This window comes from Molothrus ater, chromosome 30 (genome assembly GCF_012460135.2).
Source record: "Molothrus ater isolate BHLD 08-10-18 breed brown headed cowbird chromosome 30, BPBGC_Mater_1.1, whole genome shotgun sequence".
Lineage (NCBI taxonomy): Eukaryota > Metazoa > Chordata > Aves > Passeriformes > Icteridae > Molothrus > Molothrus ater.
Genome location: NC_050507.2, coordinates 2,872,149 through 2,895,870, shown reverse-complemented (window position 1 = coordinate 2,895,870; position 23,722 = coordinate 2,872,149). Strand labels below are relative to the sequence as shown.

At 50.7% G+C, this 23,722-nt stretch overlaps 2 protein-coding genes across 2 annotated transcripts; both read left to right on the top strand.

Moving 5' to 3' along the window:
- Positions 1–22,540, top strand: LOC118697382 (uncharacterized). The gene is given in 30 exon segments (XM_036400002.2): positions 1–609; positions 1,234–1,448; positions 1,644–1,704; positions 2,009–2,104; positions 2,239–2,403; positions 3,293–3,418; positions 3,668–3,888; positions 4,274–4,308; positions 4,413–4,738; positions 5,615–5,642; positions 11,075–11,226; positions 12,004–12,218; positions 12,365–12,425; positions 12,586–12,681; positions 12,850–13,014; positions 13,131–13,256; positions 13,465–13,685; positions 14,030–14,064; positions 14,149–14,355; positions 16,861–16,983; positions 18,924–19,444; positions 20,297–20,443; positions 20,445–20,512; positions 20,659–20,719; positions 20,880–20,975; positions 21,109–21,273; positions 21,382–21,507; positions 21,625–21,845; positions 22,124–22,158; positions 22,266–22,540. Coding segments are annotated over 30 exon segments (4,998 nt in total).
- On the top strand, positions 10,642–14,492 carry LOC118697383 (keratin, type II cytoskeletal 3-like). Its single transcript, XM_036400003.1, has 9 exons — positions 10,642–11,226; positions 12,004–12,218; positions 12,365–12,425; positions 12,586–12,681; positions 12,850–13,014; positions 13,131–13,256; positions 13,465–13,685; positions 14,030–14,064; positions 14,149–14,492. The coding sequence occupies exons 1-9, from the start codon at positions 10,642–10,644 to the stop codon at positions 14,490–14,492; spliced, it is 1,848 nt and encodes a 615-aa protein (XP_036255896.1).
- Positions 22,541–23,722: the final 1,182 nt, after the last annotated feature.

The window sequence follows — 23,722 nt, the reverse complement described above, 5'->3', positions numbered from 1 at the left end:
ATGTCTCGTCAGTCTGTCTGCAGGAGCTTCGGAGGGGGGAGCAGAAGGGGCTTTAGCTCCTGCTCTGCAATTGGCGGTGGCTTTGGAGGTGGTGGCCGGAGCAGGAGCAGCTACAGCTCGTACTCCGTGTCCAGGGGATTCGGAGGTGGAGGACGCTGCGGGGGCTTCGGCAGCCGGAGCCTCCACAACATGGGGGGCAGCGCCAGGATCTCCATGGGTGGGTGCTATGGTGGCGGGTACGGCAGCAGGATGGGCGGCTTTGGCGGGAGCTACGGGGGTCTCGGCAGCTTTGGGGGAGGAATGGGTGGAGGAGGAGGAGGAATGTGTGGCTTTGGAGGAATGGGTGGAGGAGGAATGGGTGGCTTTGGTGGTGGGATGGGTGGCTTTGGTGGTGGGATGGGTGGTGGAGGAATGGGTGGCTTTAGTGGCCCAGGCTTTGGCATGGGTGGACCTGGGAGAGGTGGTCCTGGGATTCAGCCAGTGCAGATTGACACGACCCTCCTACGCCCGGTCCACGTTGAGATTGATCCCCAGATCCAGCAAGTTAAAAACCAGGAGAAGGAGCAGATCAAGACCCTGAACAACCAGTTTGCCTCCTTCATTGACAAGGTGAGAGGGGGGGATTGTGCCTGATTAAGGCCAAAATTAGGAGGAACTTTACAGTTGCGCAGAAATGTCCTTCTGGAGCTAAATCCCAGCAGGCAGAGAAGATTGAGCAGAGCCTTTTCATTAAGGGAAGAGATGGGAATCTCTCCTCCACACAAGATCAAAGCCGTGTCTCCAGGGCTTTCATCTGTCCTGTTGCACCAAGCTCTAGTCTGAGGTTACACTCTCAAGCAGGTTCAACACCTTCAACCTCCGCAGGTTTCGGGCACAGATTCTCCCTCCTCCACCACTCTCTGCCCAAACAACCTCCCATTTAAGTATTAATTTATATATTTTTCTCTTTCAAATCTCCAGGCTTTTAAATCTAGCCTGGATATCAGATTTCCACACTACCTGTGATGGGGACAGACTTGGAGTAAGGGCAATGTGTTTAAACTCCTTTGAGTAGAAAAATATTAGAAATTTCCTTCTTTTCCTGATTTTGCAGCTTAGGCACCAACAGAAAGTTTAAAAAACCAGAGTTTATTGGTTCTCTGATCACCACACAAATCTTTGTGAGTGATCCAAGAGATGTTTTGGTGGGAGCTGTTCCTGTATGATGGTGGGTCCTCTGTGTCTTGGCTGTAGGTCCGATTCCTGGAGCAGCAGAACAAGGTGCTCTCCACCAAGTGGGAGCTGCTCCAGCAGCAAGGGCCGTCAGGGCCCAGGAAGAACCTGGATGTGATCTTTGAGAACTACATCCAGAACCTGCGGAGGCAGCTGGAATCAATCCTGGCACAGCGGGGCCAGCTGGAATCGGAGCTGCAGAACATGCAGCAGTACGTCGAGGATTACAAAACCAAGTGAGTGCAGAGCCAGGAGCAGCTCAAGCAGCCTTTTGGTCACTTTAATTTTCCCCCACCGCTTTTTATGGTGATAGTGGAGATAGTTTTTCAGCCTAAATATTTTAATTTAGTGATTTTTTCCCTTTTAGTTTGTTTCTAATGGCCTTAGGCAGGAAAGTCCAGGAATACAATTTGCACTTTTCCTCTCCATAGGTATGAGGAAGAGATCAACCGGCGCACAACAGCCGAGAACGAGTTTGTGGTGCTGAAGAAGGTGAGTCACAGGCATCACAAAATAATCCCTCAATATTTCGCTTTACCTCTGCTTGAATGGGAATCGCGGAGTTTTTAAGATGTCCCAGCTGATATCTGGAACGCCTTATATTCAATTTGCATAAGTGGATGACACCATAACATTATTTATTTTTAATTATTTGCATATATGGTTACTGAATTATATATAAACATAATGATGTCCCAGTGAATAACATCAAACCCTCAGCACAGACAGCGATTCCCACAGGCCTGAAGGATTCCCAAGAGGAAAAATATTATTTTCTGTGGGGTCTTTCCTTTAGGATGTGGACAGTGCCTACATGACCAAAGTTGAGCTGGAAGCCAGGGTGGGAGCTCTGACAGATGAAATCAACTTCCTGAGGTGCATCTACGAGGAGGTAGGAGCTCTCTCTTCTCCTGAGGGGCTGAAATTTTCATCAGGTGTGTGGTGGCCAAGGACACTGAGGTTGGACGGGGTGTCTGGGTGGATTTAGGCTTGAGATGGTGCCTCTGACTCATGTCTTGGTTGCAGGAGCTGTCCCAGATGCAGACGATCAGCCGGGATCTGTCCGTGGTGGTGTCCATGGACAACAACCGGCACCTGGACCTGGACAGCATCATCGAGGAGGTCCGGCGCCAGTACGAGCAGATCGCTCAGAACAGCCGGGCTGAGGCCGAGGCCTGGTACCAGAGCCAGGTGAGTCAGGGAGCAGTCGAGACTCCTGGGTGTGGCTGGGTTATTTACAATAATTTATGTCTGGGTGAGACACCTTTTTAAGCTAACGGGGCTGGAGCTTGTGGTGCAAGGAAGGTCCAGAGGGATTGAACTGCTTTTGAGGGATCTGACTCACTGTTCCCAATGCGTCCCAAACTCACCAAGGTGTGTGGCACAAACTGATGCCTTGGGAGGCTGCCTAGAACAGAGGCCAGACTGTTAAAGGAATAAAGTAGGTATTTATTAAAAAGGCCTTCAAACGATACACCTTGGGCAGTACAAGAGCCCAGCCAGGGCTACCAAGGTGGACCCAAGATGGACAACGGGTCATGAGTTTTCTCACTTTTACAGGTTTTGGTCCGTTTACATATTGAGGTTAATTGTCCAATTACAGCTTCAGGTTATGAAGTCCCATCCTTCCAGACTGTGCTCCTCAATTCGCTGTTATTTATGCTTTTTGGGCCTGAAGCTTGGTTTTTGGGCTGGAAAAAGATTGTTTTGTCTTACTAAACTGTGAGGAGAACTTGCTAACACTTTTTATGAAGTTCAGAGTTATATACTAATGCAGTACAGAATCTGGACAATATGAACACTAAAACTTAAGGCACCTCTCAATAAAAATGGCCCAAAATGCACCTTAATGAGAAAATTCCAGCCCAAGTGACTTTTCAGAAGCAAAGAGATGCTTTATAGTGTCACTAAGATCCATTTCAAAGCTCAAAGCCCATGACTGAGTCCCAGAGCCACCTTGACCACTGAGCTGGGCACCTATCATCAGTGCAGTGGGTCCTCATAGTGTCACCTGAGCCTTGAAACTGGGGAGGCACCAGGAATGTGTCACTGAGGGGTTGTTCTCTCTTGGTGCCATCAGTACGAGCAGCTCCAGAGCACGGCTGGCCGGCACGGGGACAACCTCCGCAACACCAAGATTGAGATCCAGGAGCTGACCAGGAATGTCCAGAGGCTGCGGGCTGAGATTGAGAACGTGAAGAAGCAGGTAGGGATTCATTGATGTCTTAGGGATGAGATTGAGGACATGAAGAAAGGAAGGGGCTGGTTGGTGTCTCAGGGGAAGATGGCAGCAGGTTGCATCACAAAAGACCATGAGTGGGGCAGAAACCTTCTGTCACCCCAAGTTCACTTCATGCAGATGTTTATTTGCCTCCTGATTTCTCCTCTTGGGGGTCTGAGGACTGATCATTAGGGACAAAATGAGGTCTGAGAAAGCTCCCTTCGTGCTCCCCAGAACCAACAGCTGCAGGCAGCCATTGCTGAGGCTGAGGAGAGGGGGGAGATGGCTCTCAAAGATGCCAGGTTGAAGCTGGAAGAGTTGGAGAGTGCCCTGCAGAAGGACAAGGAGGAGCTGGCTCGCCTGCTGAAGGAGTACCAGGAGCTTCTGAACATCAAGATCGCACTGGATGTTGAGATTGCCATGTACAGGAAGCTGCTGGAGGGGGAGGAGAACAGGTAAACAACTGAGCTCTCTTTGGGTGCTGTGATCTACACCTGGAATATTAACTGAAATCCAAAACCAATTCTTTGGGCTAAAGGGTAAATGTTGTGCTTGATACTTTGTGGGATATTCTGGGGGTCAGAACCCTTAACTGGCTCCCTAGAGGTGGCAGAGCTGCTGCCCCATGTCTGCCACTGCTGAGTTTTTAATGGACCTCAAATCTGGAGAAACCTCATTGTAAAGAGGAATTGCCAACACCTTCCGTCCTCCAATCTTTTAGTGATTCCAAAGTGGTTTATGAGGGTGAACCAGGAAAATGATTGGACAGTCAAAACACAGTTTAAAGTTTTTACAACCCCTCTTTTATTAGGTAATTAAAATGTCCAATTTCCTTCACAGGCTGTGCAACGACAGCATGGCCAACGTCAACGTCTGTAAGTATCTGCCTTGGGGTCCTTCAGAAAAAGCATCAGACTGTTTTATCAGAGACAGAGCCTGTGACTGGGCAATGGGAACATAACCTGTGCTTCTCTTCCAGCTGTGGTAGGCAGGACGACTGTCTCTGGAGGCAGAGGAGGCATGGGAGGAGGATTCGGAGGCAGCGGCATGGGAGGAGGATTCGGAGGCAGCGGCATGGGAGGAGGATTCGGAGGCGGCAGCGGCATGGGAGGAGGAATGGGAGGAGGCGGCATCTGCGGAGGAGGCAGCAGCTTTGGAGGAGGCAGCATGGGCGGCAGCTGTGGGATGGGGGGAGGAATGTACTCTGGTGGCTTCTCCTCTGGAAGTGGAAGGATGTGCGGCTCTGGTGGGGGATCCTCCTCCGTGCGGAGATGCGTCACCACCACCTCGGTCAAATCTTCGGGAGTGAGATTCTGAGCCCCGAAGGTTGACAAGGAAAGAAGCACCTCCTCTCTCCCCCTGGCAGCAGCCCAGCCTCCTGAAGCCCAGCTCTGGTGTCCTGCAATGGGATGAACTGTGTCCCTCTCGCCCAGCTTGTCCCAGATCCTGGTCCCACCCGGTGGTTTGGTGGCGATGCCGTGGGTGTCCCGGCACCGGGAGCTGCCCGGCAGGAGGGGCTGCCCTGCCTTCCTTGCTGTGTTGTACATTTCTTTTGGCAAATGTGTATAAAACTCCTCTTTCCTCCTCTCTCCTCCTGTTCTGTGTCCCTGGGGTGCTTCTGTGTGTGTCCATCCTGCTGTTCCCTTTGCAGGCCTTTGGGGTCAGGGTGGGTGTGGGGCAAGTGGGACTCATCCCTTGGGGAGGGGGCATCTCAGGCAGCGGCTGGAGGGAGGAGGTGGCCCAGGGTCGAGCTTCTGGGCAGCTTTGCTTACTTGGGAGCCCCAGGCATGCTGCCAGCACACCTTCCCTGGAGCTACCGCTTCCAGTCCACTAGTCCCAGCTCTCAGTGACACCTGGGACACCGCACACACACCTGGACTATTCCTAAGGAGAACAAAACTGTCCTTCAGTGCCCAGCTCCCATGACACAGTGTAGTGTCCCCACCTCCCCCCCTCCTCTGTGGGCTGCCCTCCTTCCTCGAGATGTTTCCATTCCCAATAAATTGCAGATAAATAAATATTCACGATTGTCATGTTGTTGCTTTAGGAGCTGCTCTGGGCAGGGTGGGAGAGGGGGTTTTTCTCCTGCCTGTCCCTATGTTTTGAGGGAGCAGATCAGTGTTGGGGATGGATCAGGGCAGGTGCCCCAGCTCAGATGATGGTCTTGACTCTCCCCTGAAGGCACAAGCCTATATCTGGAATGGTGGAGGTCTGGATCCTCCAGCTGAACAATGAGAAATAAGAATCCAGGTTGGAGACCTGGAATCTTTGAATAATGGAATGGTTTGGATTGGAAGGGACCATAAAGATCATTCAATTCCAAACCCCTGCCATGAACAGGGACACCTTCCACTAGACAGAAGGTGTCGCATCCCTTGGACCAACCAATGCAATTAAGTTGCTGCTTCTAAGGTTCCTTTGGGATCATCTCCAGGTGCAGGAGACTTTGACCTGCATTAGGTGAAGGAGATGGCACCAGTGTTGCCGTGTGCAGTGGTGGTAGGGCAGGTGAATATGGATCAGGATGTTGGTGACGCACCTGCCACTGGCTGCAGTCAGCCACAAACTCATCTGCCCCAGGATGAGCCATGATTTCAGCGTGGGAATACAATGGGCTGGGAAGGTGTGATTCATCCCCATCCATGAGCTCAGGTACCATCCTCTCCCTGAGAAGCTGATTAATTCCTCAGCGGCTCATCCTTGCTCCAAGAGCAGGAGGGAGAAAGATTTGGAGGACCTCAAGGTTGGAGTTTGGGAGGGGAGTCCAGAGTGTTTGATCTGAGCTGTGCTTTGGTTCCTCCACCACCTGGAGAGATCAAAGAGGCAGAAAATGCTGTCAGTGGTGCTTCAGGAATCCCACAACAGCCTCTGGGAGTTGCTGATGTTCCCAGAGTGGATCAGGAAGCTGCAGACTGAGGAAGAGGTCCAGGAAAGGCAACAGGGAATGACTACAGGCTTCTTGGAAGAGACAATTATACCATTGGAAGCCCAGCAGGAGGGTGCCAGGGTTGGGGAACGTGGCTGGGTTTGGCCCAACAAGAAGATGCTGAGAAGGCTCTAAGAAGCTGGTGTTGTGCCAGGAGCACTTTGAGGTTTGGCTTGGGGAAAGAGTCACCTGTTTTGGTGCTTAATTTTAAGAATCTCTTTCTTCTCAGCTTTAAAATCCAGAACACAGCGTTGTAGTGCCATGTGAGTTGTTGCAACATCTCTTCTGTGCAAGATCCATGACGGAAGCTCTTGGCTGGGTCAGATGCGAAGCCGGAGCGTGGCTTTGGTCTCCATCCATGTTTTCTGACGAGTTCACATTTTCCCCGGTGTTGATCTTACCATGTTCAACTCCCTGTGTGAGAGATCTGAAGGATCAGTTTGGTGTTGAGTCTCACCTGAAGGAGGCTGAAGTGACTCCAGGTTTGGAATAATCTGCACATCTTGTATGAAGACGTCAGAGTGACTCAGTCTGGGCATCTTATCTGCAGGAGCTGAGTGTGGTCAGCACCCAGGCATCTGGCTGACTTTGCAGATCTTCCTCCTTGCTGTGGAACCTCCTCGTGGGATATTCCAGTGAAGTGCTGGTGCCTTCATACCATGGGTTTGGCAGCTGGGAGGGAGGCCAGGAGAAGGGACAACCTGCTTTCTCCACCTAAACCCGAGCCACTCTGCAGCTGTCCCAGGCTGCTCGTCATGAGCAAGTGAGCTGGGCTGCAGGATGGTCTGGAGAGCTTAAATGTCCATCTGGGAGATGACCATGGAGAAACCAGCCCGTCTTGACTGCACCTGCTTTTGGAAAGGAGGGTGTCCCCTCTGTGCTTTGGGGGTGCTGTCCATTCTCCAGCTGCAGGAACACACACCTGGGCAACCTTTGGCCAACCATCGGTCCCCCTCAAATCTGGATAACCTTGTCCCTCAAGGGTGGGACAATCCTTGTCCAACTCGTACCTGAATCCCTTGAGAGAGGGATAATCTTGACCAACCAGGAGCTAGGAGTGGGACAACTCTGTTCAAGTGTTACTGAGCCCCCAGGAGTGGGATAACTTCGGCCAGCTGTTGAGTCTCCCGAGGGTGGGATAACCCTTGGCTAACTATTGACTCCCTCAAGGGGAATGTTCTCTCCTCCCTGTTCCAGGTTGACCGGGGGGCTCAGTACCCCTGTCCCAGTGACAGTCAGGGACATTTCGGTTTTTGATGCCTCTTGTTACTTTCAAATCACATTTAGTTACCTAGATCTCACTGGGGACTCTGAAAATTCCTTCTCAAGTTCTGCATTCATATATGGGTCTTTTGAATGGCCTTAAATTCATGTTTCAAGGGCTAGAATGTGCATTTTCTGTAATTTTTTCATTACTTGCGCTGTTTTCTAGGAAAATGTGAATATTCATTTTCTATTTAATTCATTAAATTATTCCAGTATTTAATTGATAATATCCAGATAGATAAAACCTTTAGAATGCCTCTTATATAGTATTTACAGACTTGGCTTCCTTTTAAACTAAAATCTACTTTTTTTTGGAACCCACTGATATTATTTGTATTTTCTGTAATTAATTAAATTTCATTTATGTGTAACACTGTCATGGTTTGACACTGGCACAATGCCAGTGCCCCCATGAAGATACCTTCTCCCTGGTTTCTGCTGTGAGATGTGACCAGGAATAAGCAAAGCAGGCTCCTACTTAGGGAAAAAGAACCAGAACTTTATTAACTACTCTACAACTACAGATAAAAAGGAACACACAGAGGGAAAATGAAAACCTCACAAATGCATTTCCTCCTCCCCCCACCAAATTTCCAACACAATACATTTGGTTCCTCAAATCACCAACTCTCGGTCCAGCACCACCTTTTAGACAATCAATCCTCAGTTCATCAAGAGGAGAGGAGTCCTTCTTGTACCATGGGCTTCCCCTGGAAACACAGCTGAAGCTTCGTGTGTTTCTGTGTCACTCGTGGCACTGCCCGGAGAACATCTGCCATCGTGACTTCTTCCTTTTCATGTCCAGTGCTCTCACCACTGAACACGGACCAGAACTGCTTCTAGGGTTGTCTTTTAAGGATGCTCTGTCCCGATCCAAAAAAGGCACAGTCTCTCCTTTGGGACACCTGTCCCCACAATCTCTCCTTTGGGACACCTGTCCCCCCCATATTTTTTCACCCCCTGGGGCCGAGGGGCATCAACACTGAGCAGTCTCTGTATCACAAGGAACATGGGTCTGTCCATCTCTCCTTTGGGACACCTGTCCCCACAATCTCTCCTTTGGGACACCTGTCCCCCCCATATTTTCACCCCCTGGGGCCGAGGGGCATCAACACTGAACCCTCTTGGTTCTGAGGGCATTGCCTCCCCCTAGAATGCAGTCTCTGTGTCACAAGGAACATGGTTCTGTCCATGGTTATACAAAAAGAGTCCAGCAAAAGCTACTCCATCATCTCTTCCCACTAGGATTCTTCTCTATTCTTCTACTATCTCTCACTCGCCTAGACCTCTCTCACACTGGCCCATTTCCTTCCTCATCTTCCACTCTATCTTCTAGGAAAGGTCAATGTTCTGTAAAGTTCTCATTCTCCAAAAAGGGGTTAAAAGCTCCTACAAGCGGCCGGCTGAACCCCCCCCTCTTCTCCGTCCCAGCCGTGCTGCCGGCACAGGCCCATGTTTATCAAGCTTCAAGGTTACAGTCCCAGGCAGCGGCTCTTTCACTCTCTGTGTCTCTCAGGGGGGCTGCCCGATGGCTCCCAGTGTCTCCCTCTCTCTCTCTCTTCCACCCTTCCACCCCGGGGCTCAGGCCTACCTCTCTCGGCCTCATGGCTTTCCCCTCCCCCTGCCCAGCCAGCAGCTGGGCCGGGGGAGAGACCCGAACTCTTTCACGCCGGAAACCCAAGAGAACCCTCCCAGGGGAGAGCTCTGCTTTTAACCCCGTGTTCTCAGAGGCGTGTCCATGTCCCAATGGCCAGGTTAAATGCCAATATTAAAGTCTGAATATCCATTGGCCAAAAACACAGCATCCCAAAAAACACATTTCCTGTCAAACCACCACAAACACACACAAAAAAAAGGGTTTATTTCAGAGACATTCTATAAAATACATTTCTAAACCACATTCCTAAACCACATTCCTTTCCCAATAAGTTATTTGGAAGCAAAAGGTTATACTGTGCCTTGGGGGTTGTAACAGCTTCATTTCTCAGAAGGCTTTTCCTTGTCAGTCATCTCATTTTTTGGAAAAAAAAAAAAAAAAAGGTAATTCAGAGGTCGTGGGATTCACCAGAGTAGCAGGAACCCCTTACCACTTCAAATTGTTCATCTGTCGCTCCTCCTCCATAGTGTTTGTTTGTCTGTCCCTGACATTGTCGCCAAAGGGTTCCCAATGTGTCCCGTCATTCTTCCTCAAGTTGTCATTCTCTGTCATCCTCAGAACATTGAGGAGAGTGGGATGGTTCCAGTCACATTCTTCCCTCTGCTTCAGCATCATCCAAAGCCCCAGCTGGTTGTCCCAGATTTGCGAAGTTGCAAGTGGAGGGAATTCAGTCTACAGGCAGAAGACACTCCCACAGTAGTAACACCACATGCTCCAAGGAGATATTTTTCCTCTCTAGCAGGAGAATATGCTGAGTCTCCTCAAATTTTGGTGTCATGAATTCCCATTCAGGATTGGGAAACATCTCCTGAAACGCAAATGCAATTTAACATATAAAAAGGAGATTAAGGGTGTGTGTAAGGAATTGTGAAAGCCATATTATAGCTGGGATTTCATCAAAACTTTTTTCTTTCTGTGGAGCTTTGATAGGGAGATCTCTATCTGGAATTATTGGGAGTTACTAATGAGAGCTGGATAGCCAATGAGGGGCTTTAGAAAAGGGGTTTATGAATAAAATTGATTTCCAAGATGTCATAAAGATATGAGAGTCCACTTAGTCATGGAAACGTGTCTCGAAGCTCTTTTTTTATTCACCTCTAGATTACAGGGTGTGTTTCTGGGAAGTCCCAAATATGGCAAAGCTCATGGAGAATCTGTCAACAACCCCGTGCTGATGAAAATACTAAATTGCTTTCCACCTTCACGCCCAAGCTGTCCCAGCCCACCTCCAGCAGTGGATAAAAGGGAATGCCCGAAGCTGCTGGAGCCAGAGAAGACTGCAGACTTCTTTTTGCCCTCATCAACTCTGTTGGTCTTTCTTCTCTTCTGGATTTTGATTCTGCTTGGAAGAAACCAGCCATGTCTCGTCAGTCTGTCTGCATGAGCTTTGGAGTCGGGGGAAGAAAGGGATTCAGCTCCTGCTCTGCTGTTGGTGGTGGATTTGGAGGCGGTGGTGGCCGGAGCAAGATCAGCTACAGCTCGTACTCCTCATCCCGGGGAGGAAGCGGAGGAGGACACTGTGGGGGGTTCAGTAGCCGGAGCCTCCATAGCATGGGGGGCAGCAGAAGGATTGCCATGGGCGGATGTTATGGTGGTGGTGGATACGGTGGCAGGATGGGTGGCTTTGGTGGAGGAATGAGCTGTGGAGGGATGGGTGGTGGTGGAATGGGCGGTGGAGGAATGGGAATGGGTGGCTTTGGTGGTGGAATGGGTGGTGGGGCAGGAATGGGTGGCTTTGGTGGTGGAATGGGCAGTGGGGGAATGGGCGGAATGGGCGGCTTTGGTGGTCCAGGCTTCTCTGGAGGCATCCAGCCGGTGCAAGTTGACCCCAGCCTCCTGCGTCCGGTCCACGTTGAGATCGACCCCCAGATCCAGCAAGTCAAAAACCAGGAGAAGGAGCAGATCAAGACCCTGAACAACCAGTTTGCCTCCTTCATCGACAAGGTGAGAGTTTAGGACAGGGTCTTTTTGGAGGTGGAATGTCAAACAACTTCCTTGGGCTATGGACAGGGAATTTTTTCACCTATGAAGAGTTGTTGGAGTTGTCAGACCAATGCCTCAACATCAAATTGTAATTAGTCAGGTTTACTTAATAAGTAACACTAAACAATAGAGGAGATTTTGTGCTAATGGAAGATTAAAGAGAACATCTGCAGGATATTCTGGGGATTGTCTAGCCAAGGCACTTCTGCAGCCTCATTTTGGGTGATTCAGGGCAAAGTCATGACTGTAAATTTAATTGTCCTAAGAGTTCTCATTGCTGGGATTTGCTTTTTGATGAAACTTTCTTCTCAAAGCCTGATTCAAGAAACTGCAGAGCATTAAACCCCTTTTCAATACTCTTGGATTATTTTAATTTCAAATAGAAGCCAAAGAAATAGAAAATCCCACCCAAAAGAATGCATGGCCAGTTAGGGAATAAAAATTTAATCTTTCTTGACTTCAGTGCTGGAAAGATAATGACAAAGTCCAATCCTGATGCTATGGAAAATTGGGATGATGTCTTTACGGGGAACATTGCTTTGTCCCCAGGGGAGAAGTTCAGAATGACTCAAAATTAATTGTCTAATAACAAATAAATTAAATAATGCTTCTCATGCACCTCAGGAGCTTGAGTACTTGAATGAGACATAGATGGGGAATGATTCCCTGGGCTCCCAAATCTCCTAGGAGTGGGATGTCTCTCTGGTGAATGTCTCACACACCCTTTGTTGGCTGTAGGTCCGATTCCTGGAGCAGCAGAACAAGGTGCTCTCCACCAAGTGGGAGCTGCTCCAGCAGCAAGGGCCGTCAGGGCCCAGGAAGAACCTGGATGTGATCTTTGAGAACTACATCCAGAACCTGCGGAGGCAGCTGGAATCAATCCTGGCACAGCGGGGCCAGCTGGAATCGGAGCTGCAGAACATGAGGCAGTACGTGGAGGAGTTCAAAACCAAGTGAGTGCGGGGACAGACGGGGAGGGACGAGCGGGGAGAGCGGAGCTGATGAGGAGACCCCGTGAGTGGAGTGACCACTGCAGGTGAGCACCCCCAGGGGTCTCCGAGGGGGTCTCAGAGTCTCACTTTGTCCTGCCCCGCCACAGGTATGAGGAGGAGATCAACCGTCGCACGGCTGCTGAGAACGAGTTTGTGGTGCTGAAGAAGGTGAGTCTGGAAGACACCAGCAGGGATAGGGTGAGAGGGGACAGGAGGTAAAGACATGGGAAGGACTCAGCTCCAAGATGGGCAGATCCCAACAGGAAGAGCCAACAGCTCTTGTGCGATGAACGGAAGCCGTGGTCTAATTCTGAGATCTTTCCTTTAGGATGTGGACAGTGCCTACATGACCAAAGTTGAGCTGGAAGCCAGGGTGGGAGCTCTGACAGATGAAATCAACTTCCTGAGGTGCATCTATGAGGAGGTAGGACCTCTCTCTTCCCCTCGGTGAAGTTTTAATGAGGGTGTGGTGACCAAAGTCACTGAGGTTGGACTGAGCGTCTTTGTGGATTTGATCTGGAGAGGTTGCCTGGAGCTACTGCTCTTCTCTCCCCTCAAGAGATGGTGCCTCTGACTCATGTCTTGGTTGCAGGAGCTGTCCCAGATGCAGACGATCAGCCGGGATCTGTCCGTGGTGGTGTCCATGGACAACAACCGGCACCTGGACCTGGACAGCATCATCGAGGAGGTCCGGCGCCAGTACGAGCAGATCGCCCAGAGCAGCCGGGCTGAGGCCGAGGCCTGGTACCAGAGCCGGGTGAGTTGGGAAGGGCGGAAGGGCTCGAGGCTCCTGGGACAGCCCCCACTGTCTGAACCACCTGAGCTTTTGGTCAGCTTTGGTCCTGATGGGTGTCTTTGTCCCCACTTCTCCAGTACGAAGAGCTCCAGAACACTGCTGGAAAACACGGGGACAGCCTCCGCAACACCAAGATGGAGATCCAGGAGTTGACCAGGAATGTCCAGAGGCTGCGGGCTGAGATTGAGAACGTGAAGAAGCAGGTAAGGGACCATCAGCTCCTCATTGGGTAACAGCTGTGTGCTGGGTCAGAATGGGGCTGGGTGGTGAGAGGGAAAGTAATCATGAAAATTCAAACCCTTTGGAGAAGATAGATTATGTCTGTCTGTTTTCCTTCTTGTTTGTGCCATGAGGATGCTCCAGTAGAGGGTGGGCAAAAGGGATCTCACACACTGGTTTTCTCTTTCTCAGAACCAGCAGCTTCAGGCAGCCATTGCTGAGGCTGAGGAGAGAGGGGAGATGGCCATCAAGGATGCCAGGAGGAAGCTGGAAGAGCTGGAATGTGCCCTGAACAAGGACAAGGAGGAGCTGGCTCGCCTGCTGAAGGAATACCAGGAACTGCTGAACACCAAAATTGCACTGGATGTTGAGATTGCCATGTACAGGAAGCTGCTGGAGGGAGAGGAGAACAGGTAGCTAATTGGCATCTATTTGACTAAATTCTTGACGGATTATAAGATGTGTGGCTAAAACTTTTGAACCCACACTAAAGACTGATTTTGTGTCATTCATGCTCTAATTCCCAAGTATATATTAATTATATTAGGCTTAAACATACTTGAGTGGGTTTTCCATCTTAAAAGAATGTTGCTTGTTTCTCTAAAGAATAATTGGAAAATTCTGAAAAAAATTTGAATAGGTTGCTGATTTTTTTAAAGAATAATTGAGAAACATAAACTTGTACAAGAAAAGGAAATTCTTAGCTGAAGAGCCGTGCACTTCCCAGAGGAATAACTGGTCCCATTTTCCCTCACAGGCTGTGCAACGACAGCATGTCCAACGTCAATGTCTGTAAGTATCTGCCCTGGGGTCCTTCAGAAGTGGTAGAACTTGTTCTTTTGGGCAACAGGTGAGTAACCTGTGCTTCTCTTCCAGCTGTGGTAGGCAGGACGACTGTCTCTGGAGGCAGAGGAGGCATGGGAGGAGGATTCGGAGGCAGCGGCATGGGAGGAGGATTCGGAGGCGGCAGCTGTGGAATGGGAGGAGGATTCGGAGGCGGCAGCGGCATGGGAGGAGGAATGGGAGGAGGCGGCATCTGCGGAGGAGGCAGCAGCTTTGGAGGAGGCAGCATGGGCGGCAGCTGTGGGATGGGGGGAGGAATGTACTCTGGTGGCTTCTCCTCTGGAAGTGGAAGGATGTGCGGCTCTGGCGGGGGATCCTCCTCCGTGCGGAGATGCGTCACCACCACCTCGGTCAAATCTTCGGGAGTGAGATTCTGAGCCCCGAAGGTTGACAAGGAAAGAAGCACCTCCTCTCTCCCCCTGGCAGCAGCCCAGCCTCCTGAAGCCCAGCTCTGGTGTCCTGCAATGGGATGAACTGTGTCCCTCTCGCCCAGCTTGTCCCAGATCCTGGTCCCACCCGGTGGTTTGGTGGCGATGCCGTGGGTGTCCCGGCACCGGGAGCTGCCCGGCAGGAGGGGCTGCCCTGCCTTCCTTGCTGTGTTGTACATTTCTTTTGGCAAATGTGTATAAAACTCCTCTTTCCTCCTCTCTCCTCCTGTTCTGCGTCCCCAGCTCCCTTCCTCTGTGTGTGTGTCCTGCCCTCCTTCCCTAGGATGTTGCCATTCCCAATAAATTGCAGAGAACATTCATGATGTTGTTGTGTCAATGCTTCGGGAGCCACTCTGGGAAGGGTGGTTCATGCTTTGGGAAGCAGCTTGTTGTGAAGCTGGGGGGGTCATTCTCTGCTCAATGTGTCGTACCTGTTCTTTGATGGAGGTGAACAGGTAGGGTGGACCAGGGCAGCAATCACAGCTCAAGTGATGACTGACTCTCACCTGAGGGCACAAGTCCAGGTGCTGGGTGCTGGATGCTGGATGCTCAGCTCACACAACACTCAGTAACTGAGGCAGCAGAAGACCAAACAGGAATACAGGAGCCTGCTCAATTTTTAGGCATCTCCTGACATAGTGAATCATCCAGTTCATCCCTAGAATCCTGTAGAGTTACTCCCACAGCAGATTTCTGCAATTGTTGCATCTGGAAAGCTCCAGCACAAAGAGTTCCAGTATCTTCCCAGTCATTGAGCTAATACAAGCTGCCCTGCCCCAGTTTTTTGGGCTCAGCTTTAGGCACACAGAGGCACTCAGTGCCTTGGTGCCCATGTCACATCTCTCCACATGTGGCAACACTCCAGTTCCTGAAGCTCTAGGAAAGGGACTTTCTCAATCCCTCTTGGATTTTGGGAGCTCTGCAAAGGGTCTGCCGAAACCTGTGCCCTGGGACTTGGTCAGGAACATTCCCAGTGCCCTGTTGCCAGACCAGTAGAGACCCACAGGGGCTGATGGATGATGAGAATCAGCAGTAGCAGGTGGGAGCCAACACTGGATAAGAGTCATCTGAGTTTTCTGCCTCTGAATGGTCTTCAAGTTGTGATGAGGAAGTGGCAGGGTAGGAGCCCCTTGGGTGGGGGAGCTGGTGAACATGGATAACAATGGATCAGGATGTTGGTCAAGCGCCTGCTTCTGGTGCACACCTGGGCTGTGGGATGGCCAGGTGGGATGCACAGCTTGGCACCCAAGAGCAGGGGGAGCACTGGAGAGCCATGTACCATCCCTGACCAGCCATGGGAACACGACGGGCTGGGAAGGTGTGATTCATCCCCATCCATGAGCTCAGGTACCATCCTCTCCCTGAGAAGCTGATTAATTCCCCAGCGGCTCATCCTTGCTCCAGGAGCAGGACAGATCTGGAGGAGCTCAAGGCGGGGGTGTTGCTATAGAGCACGACACAGTGCAAGCACCAAGACTCAGATCAGAAGGCTGTAGAGGGCTATTTATTAAAGCAACAGGTTGCCTTTATAGTTTTACAGGATAATTGCATTTGCTTAACAAACACATACACTGCCCATTGGTCATGAAAACAAAACAAAACTCTCAATAGGTGAAAAGGAGCCATGTGAGCCAACTAAAGTCCTTATCTTTTGATTTTCTCTCTTTCTTCACATTGTCATGGTGATAGCCTTGGTACCTTCCTTGAGGGAGATACAAGGCTTTCCTTATCTTCGGGAAGCCTTTGCTGGCTCACAAGAACAGCACAAAAATGTCTTTCCTACACGAGGGTTTGGGAGGGGAGTCCAGAGTGTTTGATCTGTGGTTTCTCCACCACCTGGAGAGATCAAAGAGACAGAAAATGCTGTCAGTGGTGCTTCAGGAGTCCCACAACAGCCTCTGGGAGTTGCTGATGTTCCTAGAGTGGGACAGGAAGCTGTAGACCGAGAAAGAGGTCCAGGAAAGGCAGTGAGCTCTTGAAAAAGGGGGTTCTCCCCACGTTGAAGGGTGCTGGAGCTGGAATTGTGGCTGGGTTTGGCCCAAATAAAGATGCTGAGTAGGCAATGCCTGTGCAAAGCTGGTGTTGTGCCAGGAGCACTTTGAGGTTTGGCTTGGGGCAAGAGTCACCTGTTTTGGTGTTTAATCACCTGTTTCGGTGTATAATTTTAAGGGCCTGTTTCTTCTCAACTTTACAACAAACTTTACATGGCGTTGTAGCGCTGCTGAGAAGAGTCATTGCGACACCTCCTCCGTGCTCCTGGCTGGGTTAGATGCGAAGCCGGAGTGTGGCTCAGTCTTCATCCATGTTTTCTGCCGAGTTCACATTTTCTCTGGTGTTGATGATTCTGCTGTGCACAGCTCCTTGCGCAAGAGATCTGAGAGCATGGCTGGAGCCCAGCTGCCTGTCGAGTTTTACCTGGAGGAGACTCGGGTGACTCCAGGTTTGGAATAATCTGCACATCTTGTCTGAAGACGTCAGAGTGACTCAATCTGGGCGTCTTATCTGCAGGAGCTGAGTGTGGTCAGCACCCAGGCATCTGGCTGACTTTGCAGATCTTCCTCCTTGCTGTGGAACCTCCTCGTGGGATATTCCAGTGAAGTGCTGGTGCCTTCATACCATGGGTTTGGCAGCTGGGAGGGAGGCCAGGAGAAGGGACAACCTGCTTTCTCCACCTAAACCCGAGCCACTCTGCAGCTGTCCCAGGCTGCTTGTCATGAGCAAGTGAGCTGGGCTGCAGGATGGTCTGGAGAGCTTAAATGTCCATCTGGGAGATGACCATGGAGAAAGCAGCCCGTCTTGACTGCACCTGCTTTTGGAAAGGAGGGTGTCCCCTCTGTGCTTTGGGGGTGCTGTCCATTCTCCAGCTGCAGGAACACACACCTGGGCAACCTTTGGCCAACCATGACTTGTGTCCCTCAAGGGTGGGACAATCCTTTGCCAACTGTTTAGTCCACTAAAGAGGGATAATCCTTGGTGACCTGTTGTGTACTTCAATTGCTGAATAACTGCTGGCAACAGTTGAGTCCCTAAGGGTGGGATAATCTTGGCCAACATTTGAATCCACGACAAGGGTAATGTCCTCTCCTTCCTCCCGTTCCACACAGTCTGTGGTTCCAGAAGCATCATCCCAGTGACAATCAATACAATTCATGTTTCTGATTCCTCCAGTGGCTTTTGGAAGTGTTTTCCTGGGCTGGTTTTCCAAAGTGTTTGCTGTGTCCATGGCCACCAGCTGATTCTAGGGATGCTTGCAAACCACATTTACCTGCCCAAATCTCTCCGGTATGATGATGAAAACTCAACACATGCAGCTGGGAAGTTTAAAAACAGGGTACTTTTTGAGTGCTGAAGTGCTTCAAGATATGTATTTCCCTTGACTTTTATTCATGATTTTAAGGAAATAAGAATGAAGGAAATGTTAGTGTTTTTTACCAATAAAATTAATAAATGTAACAAAAATATTTATTTGATTAGTGAGGCTCAGAAGGTACATTACAAGATGTCCTTCATGTGAGTGTCCAAACCCATTGCCGGGGAGCTGGTACATGAAATGAAACATTATTGTCAGTCATCATTACATCTACTGCCTGGAGCGTCCTTTCCATCCTCTGTGGCTTGACAATCCCTGTGGCCATTGGAAAAGCACAAGCAAAGAGTTGGACATCCTTGTTCTCTTGCTCTGGTGCTCAGAATCCCAGGACCTGATTGTCTCAGACTTTGTGGGACACATTTTGGAGGGAAAAATTCCACCTGATGCTCTTAGGAAGGAACTAAGCAGCTGCTTTCTGGTTAAAACAGAAATGCTGACCCATTAAATGTTAATGATGCAGCATTTTTCTACTTGGAAAGCCATTGGGAATTTTCTGCTTAACAAGGAGATGCGATGTGTGCTTGGGGGAATTGTGAAAGACTCATTCTACCTGGGTTTCACCAAAATCCTTGCCTGGTGTGGAGTGTCAGGCAAAAAATCTGGAGTCAGACAACCTGTGGAGTCGTTAGGAGCAGGCAGGGAAGTGGGAGGAGGGAAGAACATGACAACATCACTGTAAAATATATTTTTCCAGATGACATAAAGATATGGGAGTCCACTTACTCACAGAGACCTGCCTCGGTGCTCCTGCTTTTCCCTCTGCATGGTGAAGCGGATTTCTGGGTGGAGTCACCAATTTGGCAAAAAATCTGTTAACCGCACCAAGCTGATGAAGACAGTAAATTTGTTTCCTCTTCACGCCCAAGTTGTCCCAGCCCACCTCCAGGAGCAGATAAAAGGGAATGCCTGGAGCTGTGGAGCCAGAGAAGACTCTGAGCACTTCTCTCTGCCCTCAGCACCAGCTCAGCTCTGTGGATCTCCTCACCTTCCCCAGTTTGGGCTCTTTTGAGGAGAAGCAGCCATGTCTCGTCAGTCTGTCTGCAGAAGCTTCGGAGTTGGGAGCAAAAGGGGATTCAGCTCCTGCTCTGCTGTTGGTGGTGGCTTTGGAGGTGGCGGCCGGAGCAGGATCAGCTACAGCTCGTTCTCCACATCCAGGGGGATTGGAGGTGGCAGCGGACGCTGTGCAGGATTCAGCAGCCGGAGCCTCCACAACCTGGGTGGCAGCACAAGGATTTCCATGGGCAGCTCTTATGGCAGTGGCTACGGATGTAGAATTGGTGGCTTTGGTGGAGGATTTCCAGGAGGATTCGGTGGCATTGGAGGAGGTGTCATTGGTGGAGGAATGGGTGGCTTTTGTGGCCCCATCAGAGGTGGCCCCGGGTTCCCTGGAGGCATCCAGCCAGTGCAGGTGGACCCAACCCTCCTGCGGCCGGTCCACGTTGACATTGACCCTCAGATCCAGCAAGTGAAGTGCCAGGAGAAGGAGCAGATCAAGACTCTGAACAACCAGTTTGCCTCCTTCATCGACAAGGTGAGAGGTTGGAGCTGGATTTGCTTGGGAATGGGAAAACTGCAGAAATTCCTTAGGCTCTGGAGAAGGAAATAACAACCTCTCAGCTCAGTGTTGGGCTGTAATTGTTTCCATTCTGTTCCACCTGGTTTCCTCCTGAGGAAGTGTCAAAATTTAGCATGCATAGAGAAACTGAACAACTTTCTCCAGGTTTGGTGGATGCACACTGGTTTTCACTCCAGTGTAGACAGGCCAAAGGGATGGGGATATACTCAGTGACCAAAGTGTTTATTTAAGTCTGTCCTTTCTCTGGGATAATTTTTTTCTCAAGGAACTTAAAATCTAGGAATGAAATTAAAAAAAAATTCCCAACCATTTCTTCATTCAGTTTAAGTGCAGATGAGCTCCCTTTAAATAATCTGAACTGGGAGAATGTTAGTTATAAGCGTGCTCTTTTGTCTTTTAAATATATGATGTGTATATGGAATAATTTCTGTCTGATAAGAGGAATGTTCTTGAATATGGAGACCACTGGGATGTCATTCACTGGTAGGTCAAAAAGGATCTGATGCTCCTGAAAATTAATGTCAAAAAATCCTGACTGGTATTGGAAATAATTTGTAGGATTGGAATGGAAGCATTTCAATAGCTGCCCCCAGAAAAAAAAAAAAAGAGAGCAGAAATACAGGAGGAGGAAAGAGGAATTTAACAATAATTGGGAAAAAAAAGGAGAAAAAAGGGAGGAATTTTCCCCTTGGAAGCAGTGGGAAGGGTTTTGGGGATTGATTCCCATGGCCTTCCAAAGCTCCCTGGAGCTTTGAGCAGTGGGATGTCTCTCTGGTGAATGTCTCACACACCCTTTGTTGGCCGTAGGTCCGATTCCTGGAGCAGCAGAACAAGGTGCTCTCCACCAAGTGGGAGCTGCTCCAGCAGCAAGGGCCGTCAGGGCCCAGGAAGAACCTGGATGTGATCTTTGAGAACTACATCCAGAACCTGCGGAGGAGGCTGGACTCTCTGCTGGGGCCAGCGGGGCCAGCTGGAATCAGAGCTGCAGAACATGAGGCAGTACGTGGAGGAGTTCAAAACCAAGTGAGTGCGGGGACAGACGGGGAGGGACGAGCGGGGAGAGCGGAGCTGATGAGGAGACCCCGTGAGTGGAGTGACCACTGCAGGTGAGCACCCCCAGGGGTCTCCGAGGGGGTCTCAGAGTCTCACTTTGTCCTGCCCCGCCACAGGTATGAGGAGGAGATCAACCGTCGCACGGCTGCTGAGAACGAGTTTGTGGTGCTGAAGAAGGTGAGTCTGGAAGACACCAGCAGGGATAGGGTGAGGGGGGACAGGAGGTAAAGACATGGGAAGGACTCAGCTCCAAGATGGGCAGATCCCAACAGGAAGAGCCAACAGCTCTTGTGTGATGAACGGAAGCCGTGGTCTAATTCTGAGATCTTTCCTTTAGGATGTGGACTGTGCCTACATGACCAAAGTTGAGCTGGAAGCCAAGGTGGGAGCTCTGACAGACGAAATCAACTTCCTGAGGTGCATCTACGAGGAGGTAGGAGCTCTCTCTTCTCCCAGGGGACTGGTGTTGCAATGAGGAGGCCAAACATTGAGGTTGGATTGGGCGTCTTGGTGGATTTAGGCCTCCAGATGGTGGATGGTGCCTCTGACTCATGTCTTGGTTGCAGGAGCTGGCTCAGATGCAGACGATCAGCCGGGATCTGTCCGTGGTGGTGTCCATGGACAACAACCGGCACCTGGACCTGGACAGCATCATCGAGGAGGTCCGGCGCCAGTACGAGCAGATCGCTCAGAACAGCCGGGCTGAGGCCGAGGCCTGGTACCAGAGCCGGGTGAGTTGGGAAGGGCTCGAGGCTCCTGGGACAGTCCCCACTGTCTGAACCACCTGGGCTTTTGGTCAGCTTTGGCCCTGATGGGTGTCTTTGTCCCCACTTCTCCAGTATGAAGAGCTCCAGAGCACGGCCGGCCGGCATGGGGACAACCTCCGCAACACCAAGATTGAGATCCAGGAGCTGTCCAGGAATGTCCAGAGGCTGCGGACAGAGATTGAGAATGTGAAGAAACAGGTGGGGGTTGGCCAGTGTCTCACGGGTTCCTTCTGTTTTCCCTCCTCTTTGTGCCATGAGGATACTCCAGTAGAGGGTGGGCAGAGGGAATTAGGAAATTTACTTTCTTCTCCCCAGAACCATCATCTGCAGTCAGCCATTGCTGAGGCTGAAGAGAGAGGGGAGATGGCCACCAAGGATGCCAGGAGGAAGCTGGAAGAACTGGAATGTGCTCTGAGCAAGGACAAGGAGGAGCTGGCTCGCCTGCTGAAGGAGTACCAGGAGCTGCTGAACATCAAGATCGCACTGGATGTTGAGATTGCCATGTACAGGAAGCTGCTGGAGGGAGAGGAGAACAGGTGAGACCTCCTACCATTGGCTGGGCCAGGGTTCTGTCTCTCCTTGGGTCAGATTCATCTTTAACCATCCCTCACAACACATTTAATATTAAAACTTGGTTACTTTCCTTTTTTCCTCCCAATTTTGACGCCAAAACAGAAACATGGTTCCCATGGGGAATACTTCTCAGGGGGCTTGATTGATCTTACATGAAACACGATATAAATGGAATATTTGGGGAAGAGTTTTGCTTCTGACTGTATACAGATTTACAACTGATGTTCCTCTCCCAACACAGGCTCTGCTTAGAGAACCCCTCCAACGTGAATGTCTGTAAGTATTCTCACATTGTTTTCTCTGCCAAATTGCCTTTGTCCTTGGTTTTGCAAAGATTCCCAGGATGTTTCCTGGTGTTCAGTGAGCCTCTCCCTCTCTTCCAGCTGTGGTGGGCAGAACCACCGTGTGCGGAGGCAGATCTGGCAGCTTTGGAGCCAGCAATGGCCTGAGTGCAGGAGGAGTGTGCACGGTTGGTGGCGGGAACATCATTGGCGGCAGTTGTGGTGTGGGAGGAGGGATCCTCAGTGGAGGCTTCTCCTCCGGGAGCGGGAGGATGTGCAGCACTGCAGGTGGCAGCTTCATGGCCGGGGGAGGCTCCTCCTCTGTGCGGAGATGCGTCACCACCACGACGGTCAAATCCTCCGGGGTCAAATACTGAGCCCTCATCTCCATCCTCCCAGGGAAAGCAGCACCTTCCTCTTCCTCCCACCAGCAGCACAGCCCCTTCCATCCCCATCGGTATTCAGGAGGAAAGAAACTGTTTCTGGGGGAAATCTCCCTAAAGTGAGATTGAAATCAAGACACATCCCTCTGGCCCAGCCTGGCTCTCACTGAGCCCCACTGGGGTGAATCATCTCCCTTGTGGGTCCCCAGCCCTGCAGAGCTCCCCGGCGCTGCTGCACCAGCTGGGGAGTAGCCTGTGGAAAACCACTCTTTCCTGTCACTTTTTAAGGCCTGTGTTTCCCTTGCACCCCTCATGGGTCCCCCTCATCCTGCTCCAGCTGTGTCAGGAGCCCACATGAACAGAAGGAAGGAGATGATGCCCCATAGTCAGGTTTAGGAGTGAGAAACAGGTGTCTGGAGTTGTCCATCTTCCCCAGGTGGAGTAATTTGACAGCTTTAATGTTTTATGGATCCTTTTCCCTCCTCTCCTTCCTGCCTGGAGTGTGTGGCCCTGTTGCCCCCCTCTGTCGTGTGAATCAGCTGCTTCCTGCTGGTGCCCTGGCCCAGGGTCATTCAGTACCAATAAAATGCAGAGATATGAAGATATTTTTGTGTTGTCTCGTCACTTGATGCTCCCCAGCAGAGGAGAAACACGGGTTTGCCCTGGGCCAGAGTGATTGCAGGGCAAACACAAACTGAACTGAGAAAGAATTGAGAGCAGGCCTGAGAGAAGGACTTGGGGGTGCTGGTGGGTGAGAGCTGGACCTGCCGCAGCCCAGAGACGCACGAGCCTGGGCTGAAGCCCCAACATGAGCAGCGGGGGGGGGCTGTTCTGCTCTGCTCAGGTGAGACCCCACCTGCAGAGCTGCTCCAGCCTTGGGGAAGGATGTGGAGCTACTGGAGAGAGTCCAGAGGAGGCCATGGAGCTGCTCCGAGGGCTGGAGCTCCTCTGGGGCCAGGCTGGAAGATCTGGGGGTGCTCACCTGCAGAGAAGAGAAAGGAGACCTTTAGACCTTTAAGCCCCTTCCAAGGGGCTCCAGGAGAGCTGGAGAGGGACTTGGAAAGGGGGTGATGGGACAAGAGGTCATGGCTTCAAAATGGAAAAGAGGAGAGTTAGATGAGATGTTGGGAAGGAATTCCTCCCTGTGAGAGCAGTGAGGCACTGGAATGGACTTCC